The 24025-nt window shown below is 37.4% G+C and overlaps 1 protein-coding gene across 1 annotated transcript in view; it reads left to right on the top strand.

Moving 5' to 3' along the window:
* Window positions 1-24025, top strand: part of RORB (RAR related orphan receptor B) — a 41172-nt gene that overhangs the window by 2175 nt on the left and 14972 nt on the right. Inside the window, exons 2-4 of the mRNA XM_054003676.1 lie at window positions 6609-6694; window positions 11018-11159; window positions 14191-14592. Of these exons, the coding sequence (XP_053859651.1) occupies window positions 6609-6694; window positions 11018-11159; window positions 14191-14592 (630 nt within the window). The remainder of the gene's footprint in view (window positions 1-6608; window positions 6695-11017; window positions 11160-14190; window positions 14593-24025) is intronic.

Raw genomic sequence — 24025 nt, 5'->3', positions numbered from 1 at the left:
CATCAGTGCCCAGCAGAGGATACAGGCAGTTCTGCTTCTCTTTTGCTGTCATCCTTGCCTGTGAACCATTCCAAAAAATCTGGGAAAGTCCTGAACACTTGTGCTTGTTATGCACTTCAGCCACTCTGTTTTATCCAAATTAAAGAAACAAACAAGCTTCTAGGTAGCAATTTGTGTACCTTTGTCAGATTCCTAATCTCTCATTGTTTCAATAAGTGCTGGGCTGTCATTTGTGGCAGCAAAGCATACAGTATTATTCTGGAGTCCAGGAAATTGCATCATCAATCTTGCAATAACCCAGTGAAAATCCAGGCTTTTTGTTAATTTACAAATTTACAAATTTTTTACAAAATTACAAATTATTTTAATTAATTGAAATAATCAGGTCTGCAGAAAATAAAATATCTTGTGATCCAAAATATATCATTATCTCCAACATTATATCACTGCTCTTAAAATTGTTACTTTTTTTTTGCTCACAACTACCTTTGCTTCGCAGAGAAACATCCAGCCTTGCAGAGGCTTGAAGTCCTTTGCTCCTGTCTAAGTTATGATAAAATTCTAAGGGTCTAACAGCATTTCTGTTAAAAAGAATGTGTCTCTAATAAAAGGTACCTCTAATAAAAGGTATTAAATCTATCTGAAAATCTCATCTGTAACCCTGGATCATCACAAATGTAACAACTTTCTGGTATTCATAAACTGTTAAATTATAGTGCCAGATCTACTGTACTTATTACACTTAGGAAAGGAAAGAAACTGTATTTGAACAAAACATTTTTTTCTTACTTCGGTGCTTATTAGCAGCTAAGGTTGTTATACTGTGCTCATTTTTTCTCCTTATAATTTCACCTTCTCTGCTGAATATAAAAGCAAGTATACCATTCTTTCCAGACTTGTTCCAAAATTAATGTGTAGCAATAAGATATAAAAAGATGACAGAATATGAACAGTTTTAAATTATCTTTAGCTTTGGAGCAGCTGTAATTATTTGAACTTATATTCAGCTATTTCAAACCATTTGACAATGTTCAGTAAACATTACTATTGCCATGGAACTCAGGAAGACATCTTCCAAAGTATGAATTTACAGTGCAGATATAAGTATATTTCTTCATATGCAAAAAGGCTAATATATAGCACATAATTTTAAAACTTTTTGTCACTCTACAGATATTATCACATATATTTATATGGTTTGATCTTTTGTTTTAATAGATTTTAAATGCACACAATAAGGATGCACAGAGTAACTACATAAAAACTTGCCATTAAAAAAAATTTAGGTTTTAAAATACTCTTTTTCAGTAGTCTTTGGAGAAGGCATGCAAAAGCCAGAGTTGATTTGTAAGGAGAGCTGGTATACAATTCAGTGTGGGTTGGGTTGGGTTGGGTTCCATTTTGTTTTGGGGTTTTTTTTGTTCATTTTTTCCCCACTGGAAGATCATGAAAGAGGAAGGGGGAAAAGAAAACCAAATAACCTTCCAAGTGATATTGATTATAAACTAAAAGAATTTCAGCTGGAGTGTGAGACAGTGAAAGAAATCAGACATGACAATTGCATACACTTATGGGAAAAACCTTCTTTTTTTGCATTAATGTACCTGATTTCTATTTTGAGCAATGTTCTATCAGATTTCTCAATATCCAAATTCTAGAGCTATTGTTTACCTTGATACTCAAGACACTTTTTTATGTATTTTGTACAGATGACATCTAATATCTCTCCCAGTGAGACACAGAGATACAGAAGAACTGCTGCTTCTTGAGATTTGTATATCTGTGCTTCTGAGATGTAGGACTGGCTTATTTGAGAACCATCAGTGTTGCGGAGAGTCTCTGTTGCTGTAACAAATCCAGGGGCCAGACCCACAGTCAGAGTTTAATGTATCTCTGTCCAAAAGTGCTAAGATTTTATGAAAACATTACTTTTCTGGGTTAACTGCACCATATAGGTTTACTCTTATGGCTCTTTTGGGTTGTGATTGACACCTAATGTATCTACAGACATTAATTAACATTATCTGGAATTAATTAACTTGCTGAGATATTACTAACTATATAGGTCTCACTGCATGAGGTATGATAGAGTCTCTAAACATAGTAGTATGCTCAGCTGTATATTTTCAGATTATTAAATGCAAAGCACCTGACGTCTTGCTGAGAAGCTAGAGAGCATCTATTCCAGTAGTAAAGAGGATGCCAAGATCTCATTGCCAGCCTAACTTACCATGGAAACTTCTACTAGGTACATGCAAGGAAAAAAAGGATTTCCTGCTCACAGAGGTCAGGATAAAAAAGGCAGAGTTGGCAAGTAGATAAAAATGCTGAATGTACTTAATTTGAAATCAGTTAGGAATAGAAACATGAAAATGAACTAGGCCAATCTACTAGCAATTTTCAAGGAATTCCAACAAAAGGACGATGGGAATTCTTGAAAGATGAAGCAGCTCGATTTTTTTCACTATCAGTTCTCTGATTAGCATTGGTGCTTCCAAGTGCAATCTTTCCTAGAGCTACAAATCAGAGAAAGGACTTCCTTTTCAAAGTTTTTGCCTGGCATGCTTAATTATCATATTTTGATCAAGAAGTAAATACTGAAAGCTCAAGTCTTTATTACCCCTTAAACCAAAGCTACAGGTCTGTGAGATTATAATCCTGTCTTTCCCAAGTGAAGTTCTCAGATTTATACTGAAATTATATAAAATGTGAGCTTTGTTTTTCTCTGTTAGGCATCAGTTGCATGTGAGTGACAATCCCCACAAATACACACCCGACACATTAGCTGCCTTGTTGACTCTTACCTTCCTTTCAAAAGGAATGCAGAAAACTGTGTCCCATTAGAGATTCATTCCTAATTTCACCCATATAACAACTTTTGAAACCTGATTATTTTACTGCCTTTAGGATTTTAGTGTCCATGTGTTGGTGAAAAAAACATTCATTCTATTGGTGAAAAAAAAAATCAGCAGCTCAGTGTACTTTTGATTTTTCTTGCAGCGCATTTGAGCTATTTTTTTGTTTGAAGATGTTTCTAATTACCAATTTGTTTCTGTGTAAGTGTTCATTTCAAATATGTGAGACAATTTGGGATTTGCTTCCTTGATATTTTTAGAATTCCACTCTACTTTCTGTTTTCATGAAAGAATGAATTAGATTCCAGATTGTTATCCCATCATCTGTGGATTAGAATTACTAGTCATGTAGAATTAATTAATTTCCATTGTGGCATTACAATTTTTAGACTATCCCATAAAACTGGAGGCAGTTTCCTATCCTAAAGAACTTTCAATTTAAGTGTAAAGTAAGGTATGAATACTGCAGAGACATGACCCTGTGGTACTGAGGAAGGATGCTACAGCTGGTGGTAGGGGACAATCACTGTGCAGCATATATACAAACATTATAAATGTTTTCGTAGACATTAGGGTGATAGTGATTTTGCAGGCTTTTATTGAGTGGTACATCTAAATGTGCTTACTGAAAAATTGGACAAGTGGGCTCAGATTGAGGCTTGCATGAAAAGAGGCGGGAGCCATTTTTCTTGCTCATAGTATCAGAGTAAAAATGGGTGAGAAGACAAGTGGGAAGACTTTCGAAGTGGAGCTAAGTAGTTTTGCTCTAATTCCTTCTTTATGTTTACTACATTGGGATTTCTCCCAATATAAGTTTTGTTCCTGTGCTGGTAAAAGTTATCATTGTGGCAACTCCGCTATTGTTTGTTCATTCAATTTTTGCCCTCAATATTTAGGAAGTGGCACTTGGTCAATGCATTTTATATTTTTTAAGGAGTTCAGAAGAAAGGTGCTTATTTTATAATAGCTGTAAAGAGAGTCAGATATACAGCTCCCTGACGTGTTTGTTGGTTTAGTAGGTGAAAGGAGTAAGAAAAATAACATAAGATCATAGGTGGACAAAAAGACCAGAATGTGCAAAAAAGTGTAGTACCCTGTGTCAACTGCTAATACCAAGGTGGTGTGTTCAATCCCCATACAGGCCACTCATTTAAGAGTTGAACTTGAGGATTCTTGTGTGTCCCTTTCAACTCAGAATATTCTGCAATCTGTGACCTGTGATTATATCTGCAAAAGAAAAGTGGTATACTCTATGTTCATTACACTGTCTCAAGACCCTTCTGGGAATACAGTGGTTTATTTTTTATCTCTACAATCAAGATTTCTGTTAGGAATACTGAAATTGTTCTTCTGTTCTATGAAAAAAATTTTGGGGACAGTAGCAAAATTAATTTTGCTTTTCCAAACTTATTCAAATGCTTTCTGTGTCCTAAGGATATTTTATTTGTGAGTTCTCTTAAGGAAAAATAGTAGCAATTTCCTAGACAAACCTGCATTTACTAATTTATAGAAAGGTTATTTTCAAATAAATGTTTGAGTTAACTGAAGAGTCACAACTCTAAAAGATTTTTTACATATTAATTGAAACACAAAGCCTTAGCATTTAGGGACTTGATCCACAAATACCATGAATGTAGAGCTTATAATTGAGACTCATGCATGAAATTATTGTTTGCTTACAGTAAAAAGTACTGTGCTAAATGCAATCAGTGTCACAGGATCAATTCTTCTCTCTCTGTTCCTATCAGAGTTACAAATGGTATATGCAAGTCACATTAAAAGTACCTTGATATTTTTGTGGTGTTTTTTTTCTCTGTCTTGTCTTTTCCTACAGATTTCTTTCTATTCCCATTGTAGTTCCTGCCTCTGACATTGACATATGTCAATGAAACATAAAGCAGCACATGATCCCAGAGTTGAGACTTTCTCCATCCGCATGACTCTCAAGCAGACCTATGAGCAGTTACTCAAAGTAGCCTCACAAACAGCAGTGCCTGGAGGCGTGTGTTTAACTGTTTGGGTTTGTTTTTTTTTTTTATTCCAGTGGGCATAAGGCATAGGAATTTTTGAGCAGGATCATCCTGGAGAAATTTCCAAAGAACTGCATGTGCTTCTCTGTTAAGGAGTTCCCTCTGTACAACATGGATTAGAAGCAGTTTTAAAGCAGAGTTGCTTGCCTGAGCCTAAAATTATGCTGGATCAGAAAGAGTATGTCAGGAAAATGAGCTCACAGTGGGGAGCTAAAGTCTCTTCAGCCATCCGTATAAGTTCCTCTTGCCTCAGTCCCTTGGAATATGCTGTCCCAAGGGAATAGTTAATTGACTTTCCAAAGTAGAGGGCCTGCTAGGCTTTCACCCTGTGCAGTTTATCCTATAAGCCTCTACCCTAAATAGGAGGATAAAGGAGAAGGGTATGCAATGCACCTTTCAGTGGGAAATGTGGTGGTGACTCGCTGGGACACAGTACTTATTTTTGATTGTTTAGCTACAGGGTGGTGGGAGGAAGGAAGTGGTAGGAAGGAAACTTCTGGCTTCTGCTAAAAGAGACAAATGATAATCATAAGTAGAAACAGGGCATAATCTTGTTTCCCTGTCTCAATCCATTTTAGAGTTGCATGTGTCTTAATTATTAAAAGTACTAACAGTTACCTATCCTTGTGCTTGGGCTAGCTCTACTAAAAAACTTTTCTACTCAAGGATTTGATGGATGACTTGAGTTGCAGAGAACTGCTGCTGTTCCTGCCCTGAGCATGGAAAAACAACATCTGCCAGGAGTACTTTGCAAATGTGATGCTGCTTCCAAGTAGGAGGAGAATAGCAGGGAGGCATGCATCCTACACAAAAGAACAAATGAATGGGAGAGAAAATAAGTTTAACATTTCTTCTCAATTCATCTGACTTAAATAAAGGCACAGTTTTTCCTTACATGTCTAAGTATGTGCTCTTACACCATCATCAAAGGAAAGACACAGGATTCAAAGTAATTGAGAGAATCAAACAGTTGCAAAAAAAAAATTTGAAAGATAATGAAATGTGTTTTCCTTCTCAGAATCAAATGACCATTATGTTTATAAAAGGATCTGAAGCACATCAATATTTAAACATTTTTCAGACTGTACCTGACTTTCCCATTACATAGCCACTGGCTACCTAAACTCCATCTCTGGGCCTTGCCTGCCAGTGACCCAGTGTTAGAACAAAGCAGTTTGAAGAGAGAAAGATTAAGCAAGCTTTTACCAGGCTGTCTCTGACAGTGGTATTAGTATCTTCATGTCTTGAACGTAATTAAAAGAAAGTGAAAACTTCATCATCTCTACTCTGCTTTAAAAAGGGCATCAAAATACACCCTGTATTTCTACCTCAGAAAAATGGAAAGTCACCAATATTTGAAGGATGTAGAAAAAGACAATCCAGATTATTGTTTAGGACCCCTAATGACTGTCATGAGCAGTAATAATTATAAAATTAACCAGCGAAAAAACAAACTTTAAAAAAAGGAATATGAGAAGAAACTTACTAATTGTGAGACATTTTTCAATGTTGAAGAGTTTTGTGGGATGTGGCAGAAACTACATAATGTGAAGCATTTAAAATTTGCCAAATGAAAGCATTCAGAAACAGACATACAATACAAAGCATTTTTGTAATGTTGGGGTTCAACTGGTTATCTCTATTTCTAAAGATCTCATTTTGAGAAAAAAATAAACGAAATACAATTGTATACCCAAAATATCTGTCTTGTTTTCTCTTTCAGCACAAATTGAAGTGATACCATGCAAAATTTGTGGTGATAAATCCTCTGGAATACACTATGGAGTCATCACATGTGAAGGCTGCAAGGTATGAGATCTTAATGCAGCATAGTCGTCATCATTTGCGTTAGCCTCATGCACCTCTGTACCATGATACGCTCTTGCAAGCTTTCAAACAAATGGTGCCAAAGGCTGTAAAGCCTGCTGATGATAAAGATGCATTTCATGCCTAATTTTCCTAGTTGCTTTCCATTTTATCAAATAGTCTTTAGAGCTACCTCCTTGTTTGAAACATGAATGAATTACATCTGGTGCAGTGTAAGTGCTGACACCAACAGGGGCTGGCAACTGTAAGTCACACCTGTTCTACCTTAAATCAGCTTTGAAAGAGGTAGATTTCTTATCTTGTTTCCTATACAACCCATGTAGCATTGCAGTTGGCATGTTACTGCTGGTCAACCTTTTTCAAGAGCTCACAGATGTGACTTGGGTCCTTTTCTATTTCCTTTTGCACAGTCTGCAGACCAAATTGTAATCTCAAAAAGAAAGAATGCCTTACATTATGAGCAGTGTAAAAGGATTCTTTGTCTTCTTCCTTAAAGGCATTAGTGCAGGACCAGTTGCTGGGAATTGGAGGATAAAAAAAGGGGTGGAGAGGGGGAAATGCTTAGACTCAATATAAACATACTATTTCAGGCATTAGTTCAAATAACACAAATCAGACCCAAGCAAAGAGAAGAAAGGCTTTGATTTTCAATTTTAAAAATTGCCTGCGATTTTATTGTCTAAGGAATTACATTATTACTCATGACAAACCAGAGTTTCATACTACATGTTGGTATTTCCATTTTAATTGTAAATGGGAAATTGCAAAAATAGAGAGGCAGCATCTCTGATTTCTTGTCCGTGGAGACACACAAACTAGGATGTTTGAAAATGGTTTCCTATTTGCAGTGTGAAATCACAAGTCTGTACCTAATGCTTTACAAAGTACTAGAACAGCTGAAAAATCTGAAAATTTGAGTGCACCCATTTGCAAAAGAAATACATTATTGCCAGTACATTGAGAACCATTATACTGGTAAAGATTTTCAGGAACATTGACAATTGGAAGCAGAAGAGTTTGCAGCGTGTCTTTGTCTTACTGTGGCACTGGCCTAGAAATAAGCATCTCCTTATGACGATCACACGAAATAGGATTAAACTAATCAATCTGATATTTCAAAATTGGCACAAAAGCTACGGAAGGAAATGACTTTAAGCAAAAAAAGAGCATCTTCTCCCAGTTCTCAGAGCCCACGGACTGTCTAGGGGGATAGTCTTCCATAGAAGTAATTAGGGTTAATGCTGGCCCTTGTGTGTGCCTCAAGAGGAGATGATACCACTGTGCTCTGTGAGTAGACTGCTTATTGAGATAAAGAGATTCTCTTCCACTTATAAATTTTAACCCTATTGGGTTTGTGCCAGTTTTGCTGTATCAGATCAATTAGTCTAATCTTGTTTTGTGAGCCTGTGCAAAAAAAAGGTGTCAGTTTTTCATGTCAGTTCCACTGGGAGGCATCCCAGTCTGTCAGAGCTCCCTGTTAAGGTAAGCACTGTTTCTGGCAGTGCAGCTCTGCTATCCATTTAAGTGCCCAGCATTTAAATAGCTATTCACTCAGCCTGCATACGGTCATTTCTGGCTCTTTTTGTCTCGGTTTGTTGGAAACCTGAAATGATTAAGAATAGAGGCCATGAGTGGAAGAAGGGGGGTCGAATCACTCCCACAAACATGCACACATGTTGAGCCAGGCACCAGGCAGCCACAGCATTTCAGGATACTGCATCCAAAAATTACAGTGCCAGCGGCGGTGCTGCAAACTTCAAGGAGCAGAAAATCCTTTAACTCATTGTTGCTACATTAGCTATGCTGCAGCAGATCTGTATTCTAAGTGCTTAAGGGTCATCTGAAATACTGCTGTTGGTTTGTATGCGTGTCTGCCTTATGCTGAATGTGCACGTGCAGTGGACCTGCTGGACTCACTGAGTAAGTCTGACAGTATTCTTAAGGAAAGGGTGAAACCTGGAGATAAGTTTGCATCACATCTGTCTCTATGGCTGCTTCTTCACTAAGAAGCCTTTTATCATTTCTTGTGCCTTCCCCCAAAGCAAAGCCCTTTCCACCAGTGTTTTGTCATGAATTAGAAAGTAGTTCATTCAGCAATTTCCTTTCTCAGACTGGTTGTGAGTGGTAGATGAAGTGATCTGTTCAAAGACTTGTCCATGTTAGAAGTACTGGGAAATCTGTCTTCATTAGCTCCTCAGTTATGAAATACTTCTTCCTTCACACAAAATGGAATTATTCCAGTGTAAAACAATGTAGCCAAATCTATATAAAGATACCATAAATATAAAATGAAAGGATTATATCTATTTTATAAGACAACACTTAGATCATTTAGATGCAGGAGAATGAGAACATAAAATTCTCCTCAGAAAAATTAATTACCTGCTGTAAATTAATTGTCTTATGTAACCCTTGATACATAATATGGTCCTTTTTTCCTAAAGAGAGCAAAGATGAAACAAATTCCTCTGAGATGAGATCAACCTTAAAGGGAACAAAAAGTACTGTAGGAGAAAGCACTGTCAATGCTAAATGGTTGAGTGTGGTTTTTTAACATTACTGAATTATTTTTTTCTCTGAAATCCATAGATTCTGCTAAAATCTAAAAGTGAAAACAGAAAACTCTTCACAAGTCAAAACCAAGATTGGCTATAAAGTTCAGCGAGGACATCTGCAATTCGCATCCATTTAGTCTTAAATTAAAGGCAGCGCTACCATATCAGGAAAATTTTGGTCAGCTAAGATCAGTTAAGTTTCCACCAGAATTTTTCTGAGAGTTCCCCCAAAGGACATCTATTTTCTGGAAAGTGTGAATCATAAAATTTAATTTATATTTTAGATACACTGTAACCACTGATAGAGCAAGCTCGACCCAGTTCAAATGGGTCTGTATGCTCGACTTCAAGAACTAGCGCTGGCAGTGTCTTTGGTGCAACACCATGCCTGTCACTGTTACTGACACCCCACACCACCCTCATTCAGCTTGCCAGGACCTGAGTGAGAATTCATGTATAAGCTGTAGCAAGTGAATTGAGGCCTGTAGCACTGCCACCTTGCGACTTTGTCCGTTGCTCAGTATTAACATCCATCAGCCTATGCAGAGATACAGTATTTTTTTCCTGATTTTTTTCATCATTTTCCTGATTAAGTTAGCTGTTGCTTTCTGGCTTCATTCCAAGGTGTTTGCAAGCCACCCCAGAAGGGCACAAGCACTTTGGTGTCACTTCTGGTGACTGGTGTAACTGCAGTAAAGATATTTCTGCTGGTTTACTACTCATAGCCAGTGGCCAGGCTATCCTTCAGCTTTCCCACCACACACTGCAGCTGCTTGCATTTAAAGTTGCCAAACTGGTTAGGGGAATTCTCTACTTTTTTTTTTTTTTTTTTTTTTTTTCCCTCTGGACATGCAGATACTCCTGACCATTTTTTTCTTTTTTTTTTTTTTTTTCTTTTTTTTTTAAATTTTTTTATTTATTTGGTATAGATCTATTTATTTTTGTTTCTTTTCACCCCCTGGTTTCATTCCTCAGCATGAAGCACCTCAGCTGCTTCATGTCACTTACACCACTACAGTAAGTTTTGGCACCACCTCATAGCAGCTGGAAGCTCATAAGGATCTAGGTGTGTATACTTCCCCTCTAGCCCTCAGATCTCTAGACACACAGCCCATGGAAAATGCCATTATATTCTCATGGTAGTACCTAAAGGTGTTGCTTTCTCCTTTGTGTGTTGGCTTTACTTGATACAGTCATTATATCCTAGTGCTTTTGTGAAGACTGAATTTTAATTACTTCACTCCTGAATCATATGCCTCTCCAGATCAGATCAACATTTGCCAAATTAAAATGAACAGCAGACATCAGCTTCTCATGCTATGTGTACCCAGTAACAGTTACCTCTACAGTTACAGTTAGTCTCTTCATTAAAGGGAGAAATGTCAAAACAAGTACTTTGAAGTTATCTCTTACAAATGCTGACAAATTTTTCCTCTATTAGGAGCAAGTATTAGATGATACAGGGTAATTATTGCAAAATAAAAATGCATTCTGTAACATAATTTCGGTTTTAACAAAGCAGAATTATATTCTTTACAGAATAATACACAGTTCTCCTTTTTATAATTAAATGTTCTTTAATACAATACCACCGTATCTGCAGAGCCACAGCAAAAGTAGCAGTGCACTAAATAGGGTTTTGCTGTAGTTTTTTGCATGCTTCTCTGTGTGTGTGTCTGTCTGCATGCATGCTCACGCACATAAATACACTTGTGGTAATACTTGATTTTTCCTGCTCTCTTGCCCCAAGGGATTCTTTCGGAGGAGTCAGCAGAACAATGCATCCTATTCCTGTCCAAGACAGAGAAACTGTTTAATTGATAGAACCAACAGAAATCGTTGCCAACACTGCCGACTGCAGAAATGTCTTGCCCTGGGAATGTCTCGAGATGGTAAGGAGTCAAATCTGTGCTTCACATCTAAGCCCTTTGAAACTTTTCTTCACTGCTGACTTACTTAAACTCCCTGTAGATTTCTGCAAAAAGAGAGAAGAGAAGCTCCATGCTTTGTAATGTGTGTGCTGTGAGATGATCTTTGCCATCCGGTTAACAAAGAAGGCTATTTTCATGGAGAGGGGTGGGGAAAATCACAAAATGGAGAGCAGTATTAGTTTAGAGAAGAGGGAGTCAGAAGTGAAATATTTTCTTCTAATCAAAAGCACAAAAAGCACAAAAAAGGTCACCTCTGGAGAGGTGGGTTTATATTAAGTATTACATTAAACATGTAATAATAATTACAATAAACATGTAACATTTAATATTGATGTGTGAAAGCATCCATTTCCCTGAGCTCTCTAAAGATCTGGTAGTAAGAAGGCACAACTCTACACAAATTTACACCTTGGTAGCATTAGGGGTTTCTGTTTGTTTTATTCAGTGCACTTGACCAAATATTTTGTGTTGGAAGAAACCCCATGTCTTTTACTTATGCATTGCCTCCTGTCCCTGTTTGGGTCTGTAGAAGGATGTTTCCTAATTTGGCACTTAAAATGGATCCTATGCCAGTGGAAAGCTCTACAATGTATGCCATCTCAGGATCCTCTGCTCCTTCTAGAGCTCTGGTTCACCTTTCAGACTGTAATGTGATCAGCCAATATCAGCAGGCTTAGAACATGCATCACACCAAAGCTGCAGGCAATGGGAGGCTTGGGCAAGGTTGCCCACAGCTGACATGCCCTGGGCACTATTCCTTGTGCAGGGGGTATCGAGCTCAAAAACATATTTTATATAGTGAGAAAGTATTAGAGGGTAATGTTCTAATTTTTTTAAGCAGTTTATATTAATTTCATTTTCTTTGAAGCAATTTTCTCTCTTAAAAGGTTGACACAAAATATATATCTTTAAATTGAGTTATTGATGGAGAAGTTGCGTGAAGAAATATTTACTTAGATGGTCCAGACCATCTAAACTTGTTCAAAATTTGGACCATAATAGGTCTTCTTCTACTTCAGTGTGTCTTATATCTTACTGAAGTTACTTATTTACCAGTCTCACCAATCTGGGAAGGGCCTTTAATCCATGAATTCTTTTTGGTCCTACCATGCAGTTTACTTCACACTTTAGCTCCTGATTCTTCATGGTGATTAAAGAAGTAACATTTCAACAATTTAACAGCACACACTCTCCTCCTGAAAGTAGTATCTTCCAATGAATTAAGGTATCGCAGGGGCATTTTAATGTGATTGACAGTGCCATCTTCCCAACCAGTAATTCAGAGACCACTGCAGAGAGACAGAATGAGTGATTCTTCCAACAGCATCACTTTGTTCTCTCATAGTTGATGTAAGGGTCTTTATGATTGTTTAGGATTAAGAATATTAAGAGCTCTTGCAAATTTAAAACTGACTGTGTGAATTTTTTGATAGAAAACTTTAATTTGATTTTTACCTCTCAGCCATGTAATAAGTGTGTTTTTATCATGCAGAGACAGGATGCTAATTGACAGCAGCTGGCGAATCCAATTAATGAATATATAATAAGGATAAACATTGGTTTTATTGCTGAGGCCCTAAATTTGAAGAAAATATACAGTTGCATTATTCAAAATTATTTAAAATACAGTCATTGTATGTTGTCCATAAGGGTATGCAGCATACCATGCATTGATTCCAGGGGGAGGCTGAGTTTGTGTGACGTAGCTTGTCGCCTGAGTGTAGGGCTGCAGCTAAACTGAGCTTGGCAATAAGAAAAAAGCCCTCTTGGTGTAAAAAAAAAAAAAAAACAAAAAAAAACCTGAAAATAAATCAAAGGAGCTGTCACCTTGTTCTGGCACTGTATTTTCATATTATGCTGTACATTTTCTGTTCTTTTTCCTGATTGAAGAATTTCATATTTATACACAAATGGGTTCAAACTCTTCTCAAAGGCTAAATGAGAGTCATGTGCTAATAAATATGATTCTGAAATTGTCCAAATTTCAGATGGACTGGAAATACACAGTACAGAAAATACATCTCATAATGCATAGAAGTCTATATTTTTGGAGCTATGTCCCCTTACCTGTTCTGATAAATTCTGCTAAATATATCTCTCATTTGTTTTAAAGCACAATCAACAACTGCCTCTGCTCTAAGATCCCAAGATCTATCCCAGTAAAAAAAACAGACTTTATAGAGAGATGGGGTGGAGAGTGATAATCAGCTGTGATCTACTATATAAACAGGCTGTGAATTTACTCCTCCTAGTTCCACAGTAATCAGCCTGTCACCACTGAAAATTTCAATCTCAGTGTAATGAACCCTGTTTCTGGGGAAAATGGTTTGCCCTCTTATATTTTCCTCCCTTTCTCATCAGAAGGAGTGCATGGATTTGTACATGAAGATTATTAAAATGGAGATGGCATCAATCCCTAAGACTTTGCTCAGTGGAAAAAATGGCATTTATTTGTGCTGTTTACCTTCAAATCTGTTATTTTCCTCTAGGTTCTAACCTATAAGATCTTTTTTTTTAAAGTAGGAAGATAACACCCCCCATTTAAAGGATGTGATAGTAAGGCTTTCGGGCTTGTTTTCACCCAGAATATTAATCTTGCTAGTGTACTGTGTAAAGGTTTGTGGAAAGTTAGTAAATGGATATGAATTTACAGACTGTACATTTCATACAGCTCTGGGTAGTTGTTCAGTGAACAGAGAGATATAAAAGGATGCATGGTCTTTTTAACATTCATAGTGGGAAGCGAATTGCTTGACTGAGGCCTTCCTGTCAAATAGGAGTTGTTGCCACCTGGTAAATTCAAGTATGCAATATTTTTTCCTTTATGAGATGTATGTGATATAAAGCTTTATATCTTTTCTCATTTCCATAGAGAAAGGTGTTTCCACAGCAAAATTAACCCTGAAAGTTAATACCAGAAGAGTGGTGGGGTTGAGGGGAATCAAGAAAAAATTAAAGACGACAATGGTTACCATTGTGCTTTGCTTTTCAGCTGTGAAATTTGGAAGAATGTCCAAAAAGCAGAGGGATAGCTTGTATGCTGAAGTGCAGAAGCACCAGCAGCGACTGCAGGAGCAGCGGCAGCAGCAGAGTGGTGAGGCAGAAGCTCTCGCCAGGGTTTACAGCAACAGCATCAGCAATGGCTTGAACAGTCTGAATAACGAAACTGGCAGCACCTACTCCAACGGGCACGTCATCGATCTGCCGAAGTCTGAGGGCTATTACAACGTGGATTCTGCCCAGCCCTCCCCAGACCAGTCTGGGTTAGACATGACTGGAATCAAACAGATAAAACAGGAACCTATCTATGACCTCACTTCTGTACCAAACTTGTTTACCTATAGCTCTTTCAACAATGGGCAATTAGCTCCAGGGATATCCATGAGTGAAATCGGTAAGGAAAATTCTCATTCCTGTAGTGCAATGTGTATCTATAAGCTAAGCTCCAGTACTGTCTTCATTAATATTTCATACAGGCATGCCATACACAGCTGCACAATAGTTACATGTTCACATGTGTGTGCACACACATACAGAGAATATGGAAAAGAAAATCAGACTGGAACTAACTGACATAACACGAAGGCAGCTCTGTTTTTACTAAGAATTATGCAGTTCTTAAACCCAGCAGTTCATTTCTGTTTATTAAATAGGAGCATCAAAGCAGGTGATGAATCAATCATAACCAAGTGATAATTAGGGAGGGGCTTGTTTCAAATTAGTTCATTACTGGCAGGGTTAAATGATCTCTTCAGCCAACCATCCATATTCTTGTCAACACCCACAATCCCCACAGCAGCTCATTCTAGGGTACTTACTGTGAAAAAGTACCAGTTCCTACTTCAGCTGCACAGATGTCAATGCAGAACAAGCTCACTAAATCCATAAAGTGCTCAAACTTAGAATGTATTTCTTTGGATATCCCTGCTTCTCTGACTGAAGGCCTTGGAGAGCCTGTCCCTTGCTTTCATCTTTGACAACTGACAGAGACCCCTCTGTGAGGTGAGACTGTTAGAAACTCATTGACTAATGGTGATTTTTGTCTAAGGAGGATTTCTGTTCATCTAATGCTTCCAGTTGTATTTCACCACAGCCACTGGAAGTACTAGGTCTATTACAAAGAAATAACATGAACAAAGATTGGCATCCTAATTAGGTACCTGAAGAAGTGAAATATGCTGAATCGGTTGTGGCTGAGAACTTAATCAAAGGGTAACACTTTGTTAATTGAATTTAATAAAAAAAAAAAAAGAAGAAGGTAAAAAGTCGTCTTCAAGAGCAATTAATTCATTTCAAATCATGAAAAAATCCCTATAGTTCTGGCCTTACTTTGCTGTCTCAGGTACATGGGTGTACTGAGATCTGTAAATGTGTGTTTGTGCTCAGACCTACTGAGGACTGGAGATGTGGCCTCCACTCAATATAGATTACAGTAGTGGGATATATAGTAGTTACTGTCTGGTAAAAAAATGAAGTTGTGGCTAAAATTGATAGCATGTTTTCTACCCTTGTGTGCTCATGTGTAGGGAGTTCTATAACATATTGTGTGCTTTAGTTGCAAATTGTCCAAGAGAAAGCTAAACTTTTCTGGCACTCTGTTTATTAAGACCTGCTTTATTATCATATTTGGCCTAGGCCACTGTCCAGTAAAACTATACACCCACAGTGTAGGATTGGAGATGAACATTTGTTCCCTCAGCTCTCATGGCCATATAAATATTACTAACATGTGGCTTGTGCGTACCTCAGTCCTGCAACAGTGGATCACCCTGCTGCAAACCAGCTGAGAGGCAATTTAAACAGTCCTTAAGAGCTGTTTCCCTGCAGACCTAGTACCAAAGGGAAGTGTTTTCAGAGAGACTCAGGAGAGGTCCAGAAATGCAGGAGTTCTGATAGTCCATGAATTTGGGTTTGTGCTCAGCTACAGAAATGAGTACAAAGACAGAATATGGCCATAAGACTATATCCTTAGTGGCCAAGGAATCCCTCTGAAGTCAATGGGACCTTTTGACTTCAGACAATCAAGATTTATCTTTTTAACTTAAGTCAACATAACTTTTATCTCTTGCAGGTTCAATTAGAAATAATGCATCATTCTTAGTTTTTCACCCATTTTCTTTCTTTCCTAGCCATAAACCATCCTGCCCTAAATCCACCCCACATTTCCAAGTTTTTCATCCTCTTCTGAAGCACACAAAGCAAGAAAAAACCCAGAGCAGAGGGAGTGCTACATAGCAAATGGCCTGTTTCTGAGCTGACAGTAAAATTCAGGGCTCTGGGATTTACTTCTTTTCCTTTTGAAATTGAAACTATGGCTTCTAAATTGCTATGATTTTACACAAATACTGTAGTCTGTCATTTGTGGCACCTACAGCAGAGAGGTAAGGGAGATAGTGAGAGATAATGTAGTATAACAAATCAGCTGACACGACTGGACGAGATGCACCATAAAATATTTGGATTAGTGCACAGGCAAATGATATTTTCAGTGTTTAAAAAGAAGTAGAAAATGTCTCTTAATGCTGCTGCGGATTGTTGGACCATCTGTAGAGCTGCAGTCTTGCAGTCCTGGGATGTACTGATTTAAAATTATAGTGTGCTTAAATTTCACTGCAGAATTGCATCTCACTCCAGTGACATTTAGGAATAAACTCAACTTATGCTAAATAGACGTTACTGCTTTTAACCGTTAGATGAAATCATACAAAATATATAGAAGGTAGAAAAGCTATGCTGCATTGATCCTTGTGGCTGATAGAAATTTCTTTATACCAACATGTCTAGTGATCTAGTGAATCACTAAGTATCCCAGATCATGATAATTCTTTTCTGCACTGATGATTTTTTGCCAGGTAGTAATTTCCAGTCTTAGCTTTCTTCTGGCCCTTACGCTCTTCAAATAAATATATGTTTGTAAGCACAACCTCATCTGCCACTTGCCTGATCTTGAGTGCAACCATTGTATTTTTTTTTTCCTCTTGAATGAATGTGTGGGAACTTCTTTTATCCTTGAGTTCCTAGAAGTTTCTGTAAGCTCTCCAAGGAGCAGACTTCTTCACAAGCACTCAGAACAAAAGTAGTCTACGCAGTTTCTGCATTACATGTCAACCAAAATCTAATTCACTTACTCCTTTGGTATTAATGCTTTGCTTGTTTCAAACTCACTTATCTCCTTTGCAGGGCATTTTTTAATTATTATATAGTTGACTGTATATTTCCAAGTTTGAATCTCATTTTCTTTTTCATATTTTTCTAATTCCTTCAATCTTGTCACATTATGTCTCAGTCTTCATTGATGCTTTGTGACTTCTTTCAGTTTAGAATTCTCTTAACTTAATTAGCCTGTTATGAACCTTCTTTTTCAGATTATTATGAAAATGTTAAATGCTTGCAAAACAAATCCTAATAATGATCCCCACTGCACCTGACTAAAGTACTTGCTGCAATTGCATATATTACGTTGGTATTTGTATTTGGCTTGCTATCCAACAGTAAGTTCTCTGTAAAATCCAAGTCACAAGTCTTCCTTTCCCTGTCAGTTTGATTCAGTTATAAAAATTATATTTTCTAAGATACTCTGTGACATAATTTGCACATCATTTACATGGTCTTCTTCACATGTTAATTTTCTAGTTCCACCAAAAAGTAATCTAAATGGTTAGAGCTACTTTGATCTTTAACAGTTCTATGCTTTAATTTGAATGTGAATGTGTTCTTTTTTACGAACATACATTCATCTACAGAAGACTTTGTAGTGGAAATGGAAATTGTTCAACTTAACAGTTTTGAAATGCAAAATTTTTTACATAGCAACTGTTTTAACATGTAGTATTGGAATGGAATGGCAAGGAAAATATAGCTTATCTTTTATTGTGTGCTTACTGGTATCTATATACTGTGCTAGCAAATAGGTGTAGGAGAAAGACATGCTGAGAGATTAAAGTTATACAGGGCTCTGTCACATGTACTTGGTATTATTATATTTCTCCAAATGAGTTAAGTAGGCCTAGATACAACTGCACATTATCTGATCTCTATGAGAAGCAGGACAGGCAATGCCTCCTATGGAAGAGAGGGTTAAGTTTAACAAAAAACATTTTTAGATACAGTCACAAATTTCTCATGTAACTGTCAGAGCTTATGATGGAAAGAAGTTGTACAAAATCAGGTAGTTCCCCATTAGGCGCAGCCCACATCAATATTCCACTTCCTGTTACAAAAAAAAAAAAAACCTCAAAGCATAAAAACATTGCTCCAAAGCTCATAAATACACATACAAGAGCACAACCTCAGCTTGTCATCAAGTGCATTTCCAGTCCAGATCCCTTTTCTTTAAAGGGATATATTTTTGTCCTTAACTCAAAGTATCTTGTTGGGCACTTGATACAGATTTGGGTGGGCAGAACACAAAATGGGTTAGGTGCAGTGACCAGATGTGTTAGGCAGGCTCTGTCACTGCCTGTCCTGCTGTCCTTGGGTGGCATGATCCAGGTGTGTTCCATCAGCCACTGATGCTGCCAGCATGGGAGAGACCCACATCCCAAGGGCTCATGCTGCCAGGGACTTGGCAGCATCATCCTCTTTCTCCATGACCACTGTGCCATTTACACATCTGGGGAGGCAGAAATAATGCAGTGGGAGCTCAAACCATAGGGTGAAATCTGCTTGCCATGTCAGAAGCAAGAATTTTGTCATTTTCAGAATGACTTTCTCTCACACAGCAAATCACAGAGGTCAGCTGGTGAGTGGGAAATTCTGAAGTGAAAAGGGAGCTCCAGTCCTGATGGCAGTGCTTGCTCCCAAGTGTGGTTTTAAATTAGGAGGCATTAAAGGCTTATTTTTAGACTTGGTGAAATTAAAATACTATCTTGTTTAAATATATGTGCATAATATTATCTACCACTGAGCTGAATATTGCATTTTCCTCTCTAAATATGTGGCTCCAATCCTGGTCTGTAAAAGTTGATGGAAAGGCTTCCCTGCTTTAACTGCAGTTGAGATTGCCAGCCTATGATTTCTTAAGGACAAGATTAAATTATTAGCCAACTGTTATGGAAAAAACAGATTGGTTAAGCATTCACTGCAAGTTAAACTTAAGGATGCCCTGTAGCTGTGTATTTGTCAGTAGTCAGTAAGACACCTCTAGAAAGTACAGGAGATCACATAGCCCAGCCTCTATAATTACAGATGAAAGTGTTGCTTACATATATTTACATGACATTTCTTCAACATCAGGCCTGTTTTAAGGTACCCAGTGGCTTGCAGAATTTGCATTTCTACCAAAATTAAAGTAAGGTTGGCGAGCTTAGGTTTGACCTTCCCTTTCCCCAGTCCTTCTAAGCCTGCCCTGCTATGTGTATCTTAGGGTGGGCAATAACTCCCTAGCACAGATGCCTCATGTGGATTGGAGGAGCCTTATATTTAAGGCACAGCTCTTTAGACCTGTTCACATAGACTGGAAAGTGATAGTAAAGGAAAGCCTTAATTTTTTTTTAAACTTACTCAAGGTAGGTATGTTAAAAAAAAGTCCTCTTGGTAACCACAAATGACATTCTGTGCATTTGTAATTTAGTTGTAATTTAGCTGGGTTCATACATTCATCTCAAGAACCACAGTGAACAGTTCTATACGCTGTGAAATTATTTAATTTCCATTGCTGTAATAATGTACAAGCAGGAGTTATTTCACTCTCTCTCCTTGAATGGAGATCTTCACCTGTAAACATTCTGAAGTCCTCTGCTGAAGATCTGTTTGAAAGCCAGTCCCACACCTTTCTTAGTTCAGCAGAAATCTTCTCATTAACTTAAGAAGAATTTAGTTTATTCCTCTATGTCTATACTCTTCATGGGTGTCCACAAGTCTTAATGTTGGATATGCAATATATAAATACGTATCAGCACCAGGCTGATATCTTAAAAAAACCTGTGCTTTGGTTTTGGTAGCAGTTCTCCATGTGATAAGCATTTCTCATTCCTTAACACCCTTCTCTTTATCTCCAGGGTTTGTTCCCTGTGCCAGATCAAGTGTTAACAGACAGCTTACTGAACATGTATTGTTAAATTAGATGCTATTTCAAGGGACACTCCAAACCACATTCAAAATTCAGTGAGTTCACTAATTAAAGCCCATACCTAAGGTGACAATAGCATCTATGTTTATGTTCCCTTTACAAAGCCACCACCCACCCCACAGTGAAACAGAAATGATGTTTTTGTAGTCCTGTGTAGAGTTCTTCGGCTTCTTTTTCCAGGCCATGTTTTAATATTTTTTCTACCAACGTGACAGTCAAAATTTACAGGGCTGCTGTCTACACCCTGGCAGCTGTTTTTAAGAGAAGCAATGTTGCCATCTAGTGAGCATTTAAAAATGCAACCTGTGCATTTTATGCACATGCTGTCAGGGCACTGTATCTTACCATCATTACCTATTTAAAGATGACAATCAGAATAAATTCATATTTCAATTCTGTACTCACTTCAGCTCATTTTACAAGTGAGCTAAAAACATGCATAGAATGGTATCAAAACCAACCTTATCTATAGCCTACATTTTTTAAGCATCATAATATAGTTCTTTAAAGAGATCAAATTTCTAATCCATTAAAGTCTATAAAATTACTCCTTTTCTCCAAAGACAAGAATGTTTTCTTCCATGACCAAACTTGGTAAAAGATGTTCATTCTACTGAGAGTCCAAAAAAAGGTGTTAGAAATCAACCATTTGTAGCAGTCAAAATATGTAAAATACAGTATCATATGTCCCATGTATTACCATATATCATGGCAATCTTTTCAGGAATAACGTTGTGCTGTGAGTATTGTCAGATTACAAATCACTCAGAAAGATCTGTGAAAATCCAATGCTGTGGTAAGTACTGAGGCATGCTGTTGCTGCCAGTTGTGAGAATAGACTTCTGGCTGGTCCCCTGTCATATGCTTTGGACCAGCAATGTCAGTAGCAGAGGAAATGGCTTTCTGCAAGTAATGCTCAAGAAAAGAAGACTGGAGCAGGTGCCAGAACACAGAGGGACTGGGATGTGTGAAAGAAGTATGTTGTCTTCCGGGGTTGTGACTCACACTCAGCCCACAAAGAGGCAAACTGCAGACGAAAATCAAGAGGTCAAGGCAGTGATGCTTTAGGAATCACTGTAGTATATGGAAGTGGTATATTATCTGCCAAAATTGCTATGTTTTGAATTAGTAGTTGCTTGTTTCTTTCGTCGTGCTCTGCATAACCCCTTCATGGATTTGGTGTCAACTTTCCCATCAGTGTTTTTGTTTGGTGTTTCTCGGCAGTCAGCCCCAACAGTTGAAAGGTAATTGTACTTTCTGAGAGCTTAACCAGGGGTCCCTGTTACATTTCTTTGTCATCCTGGACAGCACTGGTTGATCATTCCTTAATCCTAAGGCACAAGGAAGGCATCAGAAGTTTGGGTTTACAATTTTTTTTCTTTCCCAGTACATATGCAGCATCCTAAGTTTGCTTGTCCAAGGCTATAGTCCAGTTTTTCACACTGTGTGCTTTCTGTCTGCTGGCTTTCATCACTCGCTTCGTGAACTTCACTATTTCCCACTTTATTCCTGAGAATAAGGTAATGCTGCTTATTTTGCATTTTGTGATGCTGTTTTCAGCTTTGTAGGTAATGATGCCTTTCATCAGTCCATTCAGCTTTTGATATTTTATTTCACAAAACAGCAACAATTCTTTTATACACGAGTGAAAACATATGAGAAAGAATTATAGTGAAATGCATGAGGGAGGATCATAGATGTGCACAGTGGAAAAATTCAATGTGACAAGACCCAGGGCTCAGAGACAAATGCTGAAACTTATTACCAGAATACAGATTTTATAGTGCAGTAATCTTCAAGGAAAGAAAGTCACATGTAAATGGGAATAGTTAACACAAGATATTAAGGCGTGGAGCCCTGTCTTGTGTTCCTTTTTGACTACATGGATGGCTTTTCTTTTGATCAGAGAAGATTTTGTCATTCCTTATGATAACCAAGTTATTCCACTTTCTGACACCATACACTAACATCACTTTCATGCAACTCGTTTGCCACACTACAGGAAAATAGAACCATGGTAGAATGTTTTGCCCTTACTTTTTAACATGTTTCTGTACATAGGTTGCTTAAAATCTTTATAGAGAGCTAATTTGAAGACTGTGACAGTGAAACAAGTGCTAAAAGATATATTAACCTCTCCCAGCTTTTTGCAGGCTATGACAAGGCAAACTCTCACAAACATGCTTTAAAACCAGTAATATTCCAATTATTCCATATATATTTCTCAGATTAATAGAGAACAATGTCCACTGCAGGTAATGCATGCTTAATTGTAAAAAAATAAAACCACTTTATTGTTTCAGAACAGTCTCGTTTTAATATAAAGGTCTATTTGTGCAACCTATGCTGGAAGAAGCTTAGAAACAGCTCATCTCAATATATTTGTGGTAATTATATGGTGCCTTTAAAGTTCATTTGAACTCTAGATATTTTCTTGGCTAGTGCTTTTGCTGCCAGTTAAATGATTTCTAGTTTTTGCTAAATTGTCTGAGTCCCAGGAGAAGTATTACTATGTAGAGACCATTAAGCATTTATAAAAATCCTCTAGGATCTAACAGAATTCTGGGTCCATCCTCGAGGTTCCTTAAGATAAGGACTTCATTCCATTGTATTGTCATTTCTATTAATTATTAGCATTTTTTAGAAAGGCAAACGAAGCACTGATTTATTTTGAAGGAGAGAGATGAAATAGAGAATTCACACACATAGCTTTTACTCTTTGTGCACTCTGTTCATGATGTTAAGCATTCAGTAACTTGAACATAAGGAAAGGCTATTCCTAAACTCAATTCTAGCACTTCTAGTCTCATATGAGTGTTTTTATGTTTCATACTATCTTCCTAGGCCGCATATTGTGTAGTGTTACAAGTTTATTAAACAAATAGGGTTTATGAAACTAGCTTTTTATGAAAACTAGTTTTATTTTTTTTCCCTTTTTTAAAGGGAAATACTTTTCATGCATTATTGCATTGAGAATGCCACAAAGAGGTGAGAAATGGAATGAGCTTTTTGCAACCACTTTCAGGAAAAAATGTTCCTGTTTATCTGCAAGAAAAACAAATCTAACTTTTCATCCAGTTCATGTAAAAAAATTGAGACCTATTATTCATGTTTTACAGCAACCACAGAGGTATTTTTACTTTATTAGCTGTGTCACTATCTCTACAACTGTCAAAGAATTTAAGAATAATATGAACTCAGTGATTCAGTTTTCAAAAATTTTCATTTTGTAGTCATAATACCCTTGAATTAGTGTACGAAAAAGTGTTGATCCAATGCTATCTTGCCAAGTTTTTAGGTCCTAGAACAGAGCTTTTATTTAGAATGCCTGGCTGGAGTTTTGTTATGTATGCTTACAGCAGCCAGCCAAAGCTGTGATGTTACTGCAGCATTAATTCAAAGTGGATCCCTGCAAGAGCTCAACTTAGGATATAAGGTGAAATAAGCCCTTAGCTACCCAACTGGATCCTACGGGTAAGTGGCAAATTAAAGATTCATTATTCATTTTAATTGAAGAAGATTATCAGTGTTTTAGAAGGCCCGCTTCAAAGTTTTTCAGTTTCTTGTGCAAAAGAAGGGAATGCTGAGAAAAACAAGAGTCTCTCCAGAGAAAAGAGAGACAAATGAAAGAACTAAGGAGCCTGCAGGAAACAAATGCTGCTGTGGATAAGTTCCACTTAGCAGGCCAAATTTACAGCTGGTGAATGTTGAGTGTACTCTGTGGATTACATCCATCCCCACAGCATTGTACTTGACC

Source organism: Vidua macroura, chromosome Z, assembly GCF_024509145.1.
Source record: "Vidua macroura isolate BioBank_ID:100142 chromosome Z, ASM2450914v1, whole genome shotgun sequence".
Taxonomy (NCBI): domain Eukaryota; kingdom Metazoa; phylum Chordata; class Aves; order Passeriformes; family Viduidae; genus Vidua; species Vidua macroura.
This window is presented reverse-complemented; position numbering and strand designations above follow the sequence as displayed.